Here is a 12,959-nt window from a genome sequence, read left to right as displayed (position 1 = left end):
GTGCAGATGAACACCAGTCCCTGAGTACATGCCAGTGACAGCCATGCCACACCGTCAAGGGTCTCTATAGTGCATGAGCAGAAGGCGAGCCGAGAACTGGTTCTTGCATGAAATCCTGTTGTGTTTGAAAATCCTGAGGCTGTAAATCCTTCAACACAAGTAGAAGTAGAGTCATAGGAAATTAGTGATATACCCTCTCCTCTCCTGTGTGTGCATGTATGGTTTCTAGATGAGATTACTTTTCCATCTGTAAGCTGCTGTATGGCAACTTTAAACCTCTCTTGGCACCACATCTGTAATACAAAATCCAGCTGCTAGAAGCACATTACTGAAACTTGCTACCTTGTTTTCAAATTAGCCCCACGGGGTGTATTTAACATATCAGGAATTGCCAAGAGGTTAAAGCAGCCTGACAGTAGTACAGACATGTTTTTCTCTTAACCATAGTAGAATCAAAGGTAGTTTAGGAGTCTGTTTGCATGAGTCTGATGCAGTAGTCTGTTATGCATGAGATACTTTCTCTGGTGATTCCCTGAACATATGTCTTGATCCACTTTTATGAATCAGAGAACTAAGACAGATTTGTTCTTTGCTATGTAGCTGTGCCTCCTCCCACTGATCTGCGTTTCACTAATGTGGGGCCGGATACGATGAGAGTGACTTGGTCTGCACCAACTTCCATCGTGCTGAGCAGTTTCTTGGTGCGCTACTCACCCGTGAAGAAGGAGGATGATGTGGCAGAGGTGACAGTTTCACCCTCAGACAATATGGTGATCTTAACAAGTAAGTGGACTACCTATATAAGTCAAACAAATATGAGGCTTCTTCTAAAATGATACAAATGTTAGGGCTGGAAAAGACCTCCAAGATCCAGTCAAACCATCAACCCAGCACTACCATGTTCACCACCAAGCCATATTTCCAAGTGCCATATCCACACACCCCCTGACTGCTTCCAGGGATGGTGACTCCACACCTGATCTACCTTTCAATGAAGAATTTTTTTCTAATATCCAACCTCAACCTCCCCTGATACAACTTGGGGCGTTTTCCTCTTGCCCCATCACTTGTTACCTGAGAGAAGACACAGATCCCCACCTTACTACCCCCTCCTTTTAGGGAGTTATAGAGAGTAATAAGGTCCACATGACCAAGATGAGGCAAAAGAAAAATTGCTTACTCTAAGTGTGGCTGGCCAATATCTCAGCTGATCTAAGCTGATGTCCTAAGTAGCCTCATACGAACTTACACTAAATGGAGTTTGGCTGCTTGCTTTACTCAGGTTAAAGCCAAACCACAGTAAAGTGTTTCCTATCAATCCAAGGACAGTGATGAATCAGGCTATGAGGCAATTGCATTGATTTGTAGGCTGGTTAGGTATTAAGGGTAAATACATATTATTCACCTGGTTTGCCACAAATGTCAAGGACGCTGGTTCAGGGAGAAGATCAGAATATGCAAAAGGTTATCGCTCCTTTGGCTTTGTATGCTCAGGCCAGAAAATAAATAGTGCTTGGAACCTTACAGGACATGGCAACAAAATGTGGGCATTTTCAAAATGCTGGCATTAATTTTTGGTGCAAATGCAAAAAAAAAAGCTGGGTTTGTTTTGTCTCTGTCCTAGAATCAGGTTGGTTGAGTGAAAGACAATACCTGCTTTCAGAATAAGAGGCCGAATCTGGAGCTTATCGGAGTTCGAACAGCTGTATTTATATCAGCTAAAGCTTTGCTTGGTGCATAACTAAACTACTAGATAACTAGAAGGGACCTTGTAGAAGCCTAATTGCTTCTAGCCAGTCTCCAGAAACTAATGAAGCAATGATACACGATATCATGCTACTTCAGGCACCATAATGCCACAAAAATAACTGATTTAAATTTTTGATTGCCCTGGAGGCTCAGATCTTCCATCAAACAAAAGCTGATTACCTCTCTTAAGAAACACAGTTAAAATTGTGTAGGTTGAATAACTTCTACCTATTAGCAAAGAATTATATTAGCAAAGAAATACCTCTAAATTCTTGCTCTTAAACTCCACAGATCTGCTCCCTGGTACTGAATATTTGGTGAGAGTCTACAGTGTTTCTGAGCAGCATGAGAGTGTACCTTTGTATGGAATCCAGAAAACAGGTACTTTGATGCGCCCCGAGACACATGTGGTTAATATCATCCTTAAGAGTTCATTAATGGGACTTTGCTGCTCTTTTCTGCATGTTGCTACCTCATTGATGGGTCATCAGCTAGGTGATGATCAAATGATTATCATCAAAGAGCAAAGCAGATGCACATCATGGGAAACACTAGGAAATACTGTGTTTTCTTTGTCTGAGAGGCATAGCTTCTATTGGTTTTAAATAGGGTGTTGTAGACCCTGATTTGAATATGCCCACAGGGTCTGCCTGAGAACAAGCCTAGGCAGAGCCTGTCAGTCACCAAGTTTGTCTCGTTCTGTAGCTGTGTAACAGAGTTTGCTGGTCACGTGCATTGTTTTCTGTGGTGTTGTCTGTGTGTGTGAAACACACTTTTCCAGCTGCTGTGTTCCAGTGCTTGTTTGTCTCACTTTAATCCTGAACATGTATTTGTTTAGTTCCATGGCTGAACAGCATTTGGCTTAGTATCTGGCAATGTCATGGTAAGGAGCTTAAGGACACATGGTGTTGATGACAAGTAGTTTGGTCTGAGTCTCTTATCTCCTTAAAATACCCAGGTCTTGATTCCCCCACTGGCATTGACTTCTCGGATATAACTGCTAACTCTTTCACCGTCCACTGGATTGCTCCACGTGCCACCATTACAGGCTACAGAATTCGGCATCAACCAGAGCATGGTGGTGGCAGACCCAAGGAGGACCGCGTGCCTCCCTCTCGGAACTCCATCACCCTCACCAACCTGCTTCCAGGGACTGAGTACATAGTCAGCATCATTGCCATCAATGGCAGGGAGGAGAGCCTGCCCTTGGTCGGCCAACAAACGACAGGTAAGCCTTGAGAGAATGCTGGCTAAAATGAGGACTTTGAGTGTCCTCTAGTGAAGTAGTTGCTGTTAAACCAGATATTCCTTACCAGCTGGTGAAACTCTGTTCATGAGGAAGTGGCTGTGGTATTGAGGTGGGTCCTGATTTAGAAAAAGGTAGGAGGACCCATGCTACTTTCAGAGGAAGTCAGATGTTTTTAGGGCCAGCAGGACTATTTTCATTAAACATAGTTCAATGCCAGATGGTTTTTAACTAGATACATTGCTCATAGAGGTGTGTGCACTGGGCCAAAAGACAGGTGACTTGCAGAGAACGCGGTATGATAAGTGCAGTATGTAACTGAAGTACAATAACTGCATTTAAACTCTCTTCTCAATTCTCTGTTTTTCTAGTGTCTGATGTTCCAAGGGACCTGGAAGTCACCTCCACCAGCCCAACCAGCCTCATGATTTCCTGGGATGCTCCTGCAGTGACCGTGAGATACTACCGGATCACTTACGGTGAAACAGGTGAGGGCAGGCTGCTACAGCCACTCACAGACCAGAAACTCTCTTCTGAGGCCATCAGAAAGCAAATAGCAAAGGCAGCTTTGACTGTAGCAGATATGTAGGTGTCTTTGTTTTTCAAAGAAGAGCAAATAATTTTTTGTCTACCAAGAAGAAAGAGCATCTGGAGCACTCTAGTAATTTTAGAGGTGGCTCTGTGTACATATTTCATTCTTTTCCTTGGGTGGTCTGAAAAAGAATGTGACCCACCAACCATTGAAATCAACAGGGTCCTGTCTTCTACCTCTACACATAGGACTGTCCTGGTTTTTTAAAGATTAAAAATGTACACTTTAGAGATTCATGACATTTCTTTTTCCGCCCTACTCTTCTTAGGTGGAAGCAGCCCTGTGCAGGAGTTTACAGTGCCTGGCACCATGTCTACTGCAACCATCACTGGCCTCAAACCTGGTGTTGACTATACCATCACTGTGTATGCTGTAACCGGCCGTGGAGACAGCCCTGCCAGTAGCAAGCCAGTCACTGTCACCTACAAAACAGGTGAGACCTGATTGAACCAAACGACACAAAAGACCCCCAGCCCTACAGCTTTGTGTTGGATTGTCCCCATAAATGTGTGTCGCTGATCCCTGGTTTCTTTTAGAAGTCATGGGCTGTGTTGTAAGCCCATCAGCTTCAGTGGAGTTGTGTATCATGGTGACCCAGCATGATAATGACATGACACGGAAGGGGATTGTGGACTTTGGACTTTTGGAGGAGGGAGACTCTGTGCAGTCCAGATGGGGATACAAGCAATGTTTGACTGCTCATTGTAGGGTGGAAATCCTATTGGACTCTCATATCATGGAGTCACTGTTGGCTTAACTCTTGTGCTTCTGGTGCACTTTCATATTATGTGATCCTGATAAGACCTGACTTTCTAACTCTAAGACTGTTGTCTCACTCATGATTTTGGATATATCCAAATCCTGCTCCTGCTGTAGCTGCAGATAAAGGCATTTAGTAGCCTTTGAAACAGCAAAAATCATCAGCTAACATTGATAGAAGCTCAGTCACTCAGACATCATGATTAAGGCTTTTTTTTTTGCTCTAAGCTAGTATGAGGGACAAATAAATAGCAACATGTGTTTTCTATTCTAAGACGTGCAGCCTAGAAAGGGAAGAGCAGAATCAAATTTAGCTGGGAGACAGCAGTGGAGGGAGAGTTTCCTCTTTCAGCATACTCAGAAAAGTTCTTTTTGTTGCCCAGAAATAGACACACCATCCCAGCTGCAAGTTACTGACGTCCAGGACAACAGTATCAGCATCAGGTGGCTCCCTTCATCATCCCCAGTCACAGGGTATCGGGTGACAGCTGTCCCCAAGAAGGGACATGGGCCCACAAAAACAAAAAATGTCCCTGCAGGTAAGAGTACATGTCATCCTTCACCAGATCTGTAAAGAATGCAAGATGTGACCACTAAAGCATGTCATCCTTCACCAGATCTGTAAAGCATATGACCACTAAAATCTTCATCCTGCTTGTACCTTTTTTTGCCATCCTGCTGACTTTAGTTGTGTCTCATCCAGGATAACCTAGGGCAGATTTTTGCCCCAAAAGCTTTATATTTCTTTGCCACTACTGTGCTGCAAAGGTTTATTTTTGGCAACCTTGGTGTCTCTGAAAGGAACCTGCATTTCAAAGAGATGCCATTGGATTTTCTAGCATCCAGCAAAACTTCTTTGAAATCCTTCTGAAGGTCACATAACCTGACCCTTGGTCATACCACGGACTCAGGCACATACACTACAGGCTTGAGCTTGTTACCATGGAGCCTGAGTCAGCTGTTGGGAGCACAGTGTATTTTGTGGGATCAGCAGAGGTTAGCACTTGGGGATGCTCATGATGCAGCTGGGTTGATGGTCAGTCTTATCCCAGCAAATTATGAGACCTGCTCTTCTCATGCTTTGTTTTACCTACTGTGCTAACCTGCCCTTTCAGCTGTAGGGCCATCAAGCAGGTACAAATTGCAGATGGCTTGTGCACTGCCAACATAGCAAGGTGCAAGCTAAAGGCAAACTTGATTTCTTGGTTCCATCTTGTTTTAATTACATTTATCTGTAAGGTGCAAGCTAAAGGCAAACTTGATTTGTTGATTCCATCTTGGTTTAATTACATTTATCCGTGGTATGACTTATACAGGTCCTTTGTTCAAGGCTACTTCGAGGTCAGTTCTCTGCAGCTTCATGCTGTTCTTTCTGACTAATGCTGTTCTTTCCTGACAGATCAAACACAAGTAACTATTGAAGGCCTGCAGCCCACAGTTGAGTACATGGTCAGTGTCTACGCTCAGAATCAGAACGGAGAGAGCCTGCCCTTGGTTGAGACAGCTGTCACCAGTATGTATTCTACTTTGTGGTAGAAAAACAAATGTTATCTATTGGTGTCTGAACCTACCATGCAGGATCACATTCCCAGTGAAAGCAAGTGGCAGGGGCCTAGTCTCCAGGAGAATGCAAGGTGGTCTGCCCTGGGATAAGTACTGTGCACCTAAATTGCAAATGCTGGCAAAAAATGCAGTCCCTGTGCCTCAAACACTGGCAAAATGCAATTTCCTGCCCCCTCAAAATGCTGTGCTTCTGATTTTCTTTCACTAAAGCCACGAAGTCTTTTGGGGTTTCATTTGCCATCAGCCAATCAGTGGGTAAAATGTGCAAAGATCTCTTTTGTGGAGCTAGGTGGCAAAGGTGATTGCTGTCAAGGGACCGGCCTGGGCTTGGGAACACTTGCCCTGTGTGAGGGAGTAAGGGAAATCACATGAGTTGTGTAAAGAATTTAGCATGTAGGACTACAAAAGAAAGGGCAGCTCAGTTCTGGAATTGTTATGTTTGTTCGCACAAAACAGCAGTACTGCTCACACCTGTTCCCTCCTGTGTCCTGTTTAACTCAGAGATATCTCTGATGTAAAATGCCTTGATAGGGACACTTCTGGGGTAGGGATTTGCATGCATGTTACTCCCTTGCTCAGGCTTGTATTCAAAACCTCAACTCAGCCTCAAAGTTTACAGAATTGTCCTTATGACAACAGGAGCTTCTCTGGAGCTTTGCTGAGATGGGAAAAGAGCTCACATCAATTACAAGCCAACAAATGCCTGGACAAGAATCACCTCTGCCAACTAGAAAATGTAGAAAATTCAGGACTAATATAATATGGCAAATAAAAAAGTTGAAACCTTATAGAAAAGTATCATTTTGATCCAGTATAAAAATGATAAGTCAGATCATCCCATTCTGTGCAACAAATGGGTATATTTCTGTGGTATCCACTCCAGACTTGTGTGGAACAAGGCTCACTTACCCTGCTGTCTAGCACTGAGCTCCCACCTTGCTAGGAAAATCCAATGGATTGGCCGAATTGGGAAGTGTGTGTATCACCCAGTTACACCTGTGGACATTCCCTGTGCACTCAACACAAAGCTGAAAAATTTTGTTTCTAACTGATTTTAAGCCATTATATACTGAGTAATTTTGCTTTCTTGATGAGTGTGTTAATTGGATATTAATTTATGAAAGAAAATATTGGGACTGATTCTCCTTGGACTGGCACTTTGCACAGGAGCTTACAATAGCAACAAGCAAGTGCAGCTTGAACCCAAACTTGCTGAGTCAGGTGGGTACTCTGGCTGCCTTTAGCACCCACTTACATGGTAGAAATGAGTCTTAAAATTCCCATTTCTGATTTTCTCCATTGTTATCCACTTTAAAGCAGCTTAATGCTGCTAGAGTTGTGTAAAAGGAGGTCTGGTGCCAAGGGGACTCAAAGATAGGTAAGGATAGGTGTCCTGGCTGCTTTGAAGGTGGCAATGCAAGTCCTTTTTGGTTTCAACAAGTCCAAGATTGCTTTCCTGCTGCCTGGCACCCGCAAACTCAGCCTTACAGGTACAAGCATGTGTGCAAGGTGCAGCACAGAGGAGAATCAATACCCCCTTGCCACGCAAAACCAAAAACTGCTTTGCATGTAATCAAAATGCTTTTTATTTTCCTCACCCACAATCTGCTTTTTATCACATAACCTCTTACCGTTAATTTGCCTAACAGACATTGACCGCCCTAAAGGACTAACATTCACTGAGGTGGATGTTGATTCCATCAAAATTGCTTGGGAAAGCCCACAGGGGCATGTCACCAAGTACAGGGTGACCTACTCAAGCCCTGAGGATGGAATCCATGAGCTATTGCCGGCCCCAGGTGGCGAAGAAGACACTGCTGAGCTGCATGGCCTCAGGCCAGGTTCTGAGTACACTATCAATATCGTTGCCATATACGATGACATGGAGAGCCTGCCCCTCACTGGGACCCAGTCCACAGGTACACCTTTCACTACCCCCAGCAGGCCATGGCAGCAGTGGCTTCTGCCCTGTTGGGTAAAGTGTGCTTCCATGTGCAGCTGGTGCTCTGTGCCGGGGATGCCCCAGGGGCAGCCGAGGGGATGTGATTGCCCTTGAGACGTGGCTCGGTTGGCGCTGGAGATGCCGGTGGAGTCAGCCTGTGTCTGCATCGGGGAAGGAAGGAAAGACCAGTAGGATGGAAGGAGCAGATTCTAGAGAAAGGAGGGATGTTGTATCCATTAGTGTCCAGTCCCTAGTTAGGAGCCTAACCCCTGTTGAGCCACAATGCTCTCAGAACACTTTTGCCTTGCCATTAGCATATGGGGCACCTGCAAGCAGAGGCAGTTATCAAAACCAGAGAGATTAGGGCAGCTTCCATACCCTAGGGACCTTGCTGTTGGATGGAGCCAAAGATCAGCATGAAGGGCTAGGTGGATTAAGCATGCCTGGAGGTTTTCAAGACTAGACTAGATGTGGCACTTGGTGCCATGGTCTAGTAACCATGGTAGGGTTGGATTCGATGATCTTTGAGGTCTTTTCTAACCTGGTTGTTTCTATGATTCTATGGTTAACCTTCAGGTCTCATAGAACCTCCAGATCCTTCACTGGCACTGCCCTAAGGACTATAGCCCACGTGCATGCACACACCCTGTGCTCACATTACCTCAACAAGACGAGGGCGTGCTCCATGCAGGAGAGTCCCTTATGTGCCAAGCTGATCCAATTCCATGTATAATGCATTGAAAATTCCTTTGTGAAAAAGGAAGCTGCAATAAAGTTGCTTCCAGCAATATGGAATCCCTTGCAAAGCTTCCAGCATTACCAGATGTGACTTTGTTACAAAGGTAGCACCTTTGGAATAAAGGTCTCCTGTTTGTTTGTGGATTAAAAGTTGGCACTAATTCCAGGGGTGTGATGAAGACAGTGGGTCCTAGTGTACAGATTGCTACGCTAGACTGAAGCAAAGTGATGTAATGATGAAACAGCTGGCTGACTACCTGCCAGAAATGCAAATATGGTCCTCTTTCAAACCTGCTTTCTGTGATTTACCTTTTGTGGGCTGTTCAAAAGTGTATTTGAAGCAATTCAGGACTTTCTGTTGACTCTCACAGGCTCTAGATTGAGCTCTGAACAAAGCAAGAAGGGAGAATTATCCTGTATTTCCACTCTGTAAAAGTGGAAAACTTCAGAGCAGTGTGCTCTAGCAGGTACTACAGTAAAGAATATCTTTCCTCAGTTTACAGCCCAAGGAGTAAGGAGCCCAACAGTAAGGCAAAAAAATGTTTCAATGGATGATTTTTTTAATGCAAACATTTTTTTGTAAGGATATCAGATGTGTTAGCTTGTGAACAGACTCTCATGTGATGAGCCTTATGGCCACCACAGCTCTGCTTTTCCATTGCCTTGCTCTCTGTGTAGAAATTTACACTTGTGTAAGTGGCTGTAAAATGCTTCCCCTCTACATTTGCAGTATTTTTATATCCTCTCTGCCATTCCTGAACCTGCTTCCTACTTACTATGGTAAATTGTCCATCATATTTTAGGAACAAACAGATAGGAGCAAGCGAAGCAGGAGTAAACTATGAGCTATGTGATGAAGAGCAGAGACCAGTAGAATAGTTAAAACAGACTGGCCTACTATAGGTGTAAGCACCTCCCAAAGCCTTTACCTCGTGTCATAGCAGATGTCATTGCTCACTTAACTTCAGGGCTGAAGCATTAATATCTCCTTATTTCTGCTGGAAAGTGTTACTGTAGATTTGAGAGTCTCCTCCTGAACACCATGTCCCACTCCACAGTGTGTTATACCTACGTTTGCAGAAGGGAAGCCACTTTCCTGGCCTAAACCTGTCTCATGTTCAGGAGACAATATTGTTTTATCCAAGACTGTATTTTTTAAACTAACCATGTGCCAATTCGGATTTTTGCAGCAATTCCACCTCCAACAAACCTGAAGTTTACTCAGGTAACTCCCACCAGTCTTACTGTCAACTGGAATGCACCAAACGTTCGCCTCACTGGCTACAGAGTCAGAGTGAATCCCAAAGAAAAGACTGGTCCTATGAAAGAAATCAACCTTTCTCCAGACAGCACATCTGCAGTTGTGTCTGGATTAATGGTAACTCTTTTCTTTGTGTTGTGGGAAGGAGATGTTAGGAGAACTTGAAGCAATTTCTAATTCCTGGGTCAGGAATTTCAGTTGGAGTAGATCATTACAGCTCCTAAGGCTCTGACTGTTTGAAGCTGATGGCTAGTCAGACTGCAACTACTCATTATCATAGTTTCTTAAAAGGCAAGTAATTGACTTGCTGGATCTGCATTCTTCCCCCTTCCTCATCTAGCACAGAGAGACTGGATACCTTCCTCATTTAGCACAGAGAGACTGGATGCCTAAATCAAATGCAAATTATTAGGTTCACAATCAAGGCGAACCCAGTAAAATGCTTTTACTCATCTTTCACAAAAGAGGTCAGGTAAGTGATCTAACGCAGAGGTTTTCAAGCTGTGATATGGGAGCTCTGACAGTCTATTGCCTATTTTTAAGACATCTGTAAAATGTAAGTTAAAAATTCAAGTCTTTTGTGAATAGGCTTAAATTTGCTATATAGCCATCTTCTCCACTGGAAACATTTCAGGAGTTCCTGAACTGGAAAAGGCTGAAAATCACTGCTTTTATGGCTCCTGCAATGTTAAAAAGCTACTGATCTGTTTTTAAGGAGTTTTATGAATCATTTTCAAAAATGAACCTTAAAAAACATTCTAATCTAAGTGGACTCATGGTCTGATGCAGTCAAGGACAAAAAAAAACATGCTATAACTTCTACCATTCTCTTTCATTCACAGCAAGAGCACCTTATCATAGTAAATGGCATCCATTAACCCCAGGGAAAATAGGAGGGAAATCAGGTTTTTTCTGAAGCATTGGCTTTGAAGCACATATTCCAAAATGAGGGATGACAAATAAGCTTCTTCCAGCGTTTCTTCTGCTCCTGAATGCGCACGGAGGGATGACAAATAAGCTTCTTCCAGCATTTCTTCTGCTCCTGAATGTGCACATGTGCACTGCTAGTATCATCAACAGCACTGTTTACCAGGGTCCATGTCTACTCTTTTATTAAAGCTGGAAATTATTAGAATTATTCTTCCCTGATTTGAGTAACTTTAAGCTGTCATACTTTAGTAACTGATGACTGAGAAATCTCCTGCACTGAATGAGGACAGGATCTAACTGATGACTGAGAAATCTCCTGCACCAAACACTGAATGAGGACAGGATTATTTCCCACTGTGCCAGGTCCTTCTTTTAACACAGTGTGACTTTGTCCATTCTAGGTGGCAACGAAATATGAAGTGAGTGTGTATGCCCTGAAGGACTCTCTGACCAGCCGACCAGCCCAGGGAGTGGTCACTACTCTTGAAAGTAAGTAGTGACCCTTCCCAAATGACCAATGAGTACTGTGCTGGGTGCAGAGCCTGGGATCCTGCTCTGTGTCAAAAGCAGAGCTATGTACAAGGCTCCATCTAAGGCCTTCACACACACTTAGTGGTAAGAGTCACAGTCTCCACTGTACTGACAGGAGACCTTTTCCTTCTGGTGCAGATGTTAGTCCCCCTCGCAGGGCTCGTGTGACAGATGCCACTGAGACAACTATCACCATTACCTGGAGAACCAAGACTGAGACCATCACTGGCTTCCAAGTTGAAGCCATCCCAGCAAGTGGCCAGAACCCCATTCAAAGGACCATCAGTCCTGATGTTAGGAGCTACATTATCACAGGTAACTGAGGGCTTCTGAAGGTGCAGGGCCTACCAGGATCATATCAGAAGGTACATTGGGTTCTTGTTTTCTAGTTGAATTTTCTTGATGAGAAATACTATGGGAACAAAAGGTGGGAAAAAAATATCTGAATCATAAAGACTAGTCTCCAAGAAGAGGTTGTTCAAAGACATTCATGGACTCAAGCTTTGCCAGGGGAAGTTTAGGTTAGATATTAGGAAGAGATTTTTTTTATCGATAGCGTAATCAGGCATTGGAATGGGCTGCCCAGGGAGGTGGTGGATTCACCATCCCTGGAGGTTTTGAAGATGAGACTGGATGTGGCCCTTAGTGCCGAGGTCGAGTAACCACGGTAGAGTTGGACTTGATGATCTTGGAGGTCTTTTCCAACCCAGTTGATTCTATGATTCTGTGATTCTGATGACCCTTTTCTATGGGTTCCTCAGATTGTCTAACATTTATTTTAACTTCATTTTAGGCTTGCAGCCTGGCACTGACTACAAGATCTACCTTTACACTCTGAATGAGAACGCACGCAGTTCCCCAGTAGTGATCGATGCCTCCACTGGTAATGATCTTGTCTGACTTTTCTGCTCATACTAACACATAGTAATGGCATATGGTCAGAGTTGTGTTGTCTGTATCTTATCACATGTGACTTAGAGCAATGGGTTTTACTCCTGAGTTTGAGAAGGATGTCAAGCAGATGCAGCTCAGGTGAAGAATATGCTTATCTTGACTGCATTTGACTTGTTTCCTTTGATTTTCACCTAGCTATCGATGCTCCTTCTAACCTGCGCTTCCTTACAACCACAAGCAACTCCCTGCTGGCTACCTGGCAGCCTCCACGAGCTGTGACTTAGAGCAATGGGTTTTACTCCTGAGTTTGAGAAGGATGTCAAGCAGATGCAGCTCAGGTGAAGAATATGCTTATCTTGACTGCATTTGACTTGTTTCCTTTGATTTTCACCTAGCTATCGATGCTCCTTCTAACCTGCGCTTCCTTACAACCACAAGCAACTCCCTGCTGGCTACCTGGCAGCCTCCACGAGCCAAAATCACAGGCTACATCATCACATATGAGAAACCTGGCTCACCAGCCAAGGAGATTCTGCCTCGCCCTCGGCCTGGCACCACTGAGGCTACTATTACCGGTAACTCTCTCTGTTTATTTTGGGAGCTTTTCACCTGAAATGCTTATATTTGAAGAGAGAGGGAGGGGGAAGGCCTAATTATAAAATGTGTTGATGGTCAGCTAATGGAAAGAGAAAGTTTTGTTCCTTTATTCCTGATTTCCAAAGCCAGATAGTGGTTTCAAAAGCACACCTGGCTT

General features: G+C 44.0%; 1 protein-coding gene across 1 annotated transcript in view; it reads left to right on the top strand.

The window, feature by feature from the left end:
- Positions 1 to 12,959, top strand: part of FN1 (fibronectin 1) — a gene marked incomplete at its 5' end in the record, with an annotated part of 55,520 nt that overhangs the window by 34,113 nt on the left and 8,448 nt on the right. The window contains 13 exons of the mRNA XM_009083516.1: positions 601 to 783; positions 2,041 to 2,130; positions 2,708 to 2,977; positions 3,367 to 3,483; positions 3,856 to 4,020; positions 4,730 to 4,885; positions 5,746 to 5,859; positions 7,559 to 7,828; positions 9,780 to 9,967; positions 11,182 to 11,269; positions 11,450 to 11,626; positions 12,105 to 12,194; positions 12,601 to 12,780. Of these exons, the coding sequence (XP_009081764.1) occupies positions 601 to 783; positions 2,041 to 2,130; positions 2,708 to 2,977; positions 3,367 to 3,483; positions 3,856 to 4,020; positions 4,730 to 4,885; positions 5,746 to 5,859; positions 7,559 to 7,828; positions 9,780 to 9,967; positions 11,182 to 11,269; positions 11,450 to 11,626; positions 12,105 to 12,194; positions 12,601 to 12,780 (2,088 nt within the window). The remainder of the gene's footprint in view (positions 1 to 600; positions 784 to 2,040; positions 2,131 to 2,707; positions 2,978 to 3,366; positions 3,484 to 3,855; positions 4,021 to 4,729; positions 4,886 to 5,745; positions 5,860 to 7,558; positions 7,829 to 9,779; positions 9,968 to 11,181; positions 11,270 to 11,449; positions 11,627 to 12,104; positions 12,195 to 12,600; positions 12,781 to 12,959) is intronic.

This window comes from Acanthisitta chloris, unplaced genomic scaffold (genome assembly GCF_000695815.1).
Source record: "Acanthisitta chloris isolate BGI_N310 unplaced genomic scaffold, ASM69581v1 scaffold11361, whole genome shotgun sequence".
Lineage (NCBI taxonomy): Eukaryota > Metazoa > Chordata > Aves > Passeriformes > Acanthisittidae > Acanthisitta > Acanthisitta chloris.
Note: the sequence above shows the minus strand (reverse complement) of the source record. Positions and strands in the feature narration are given on the sequence as shown.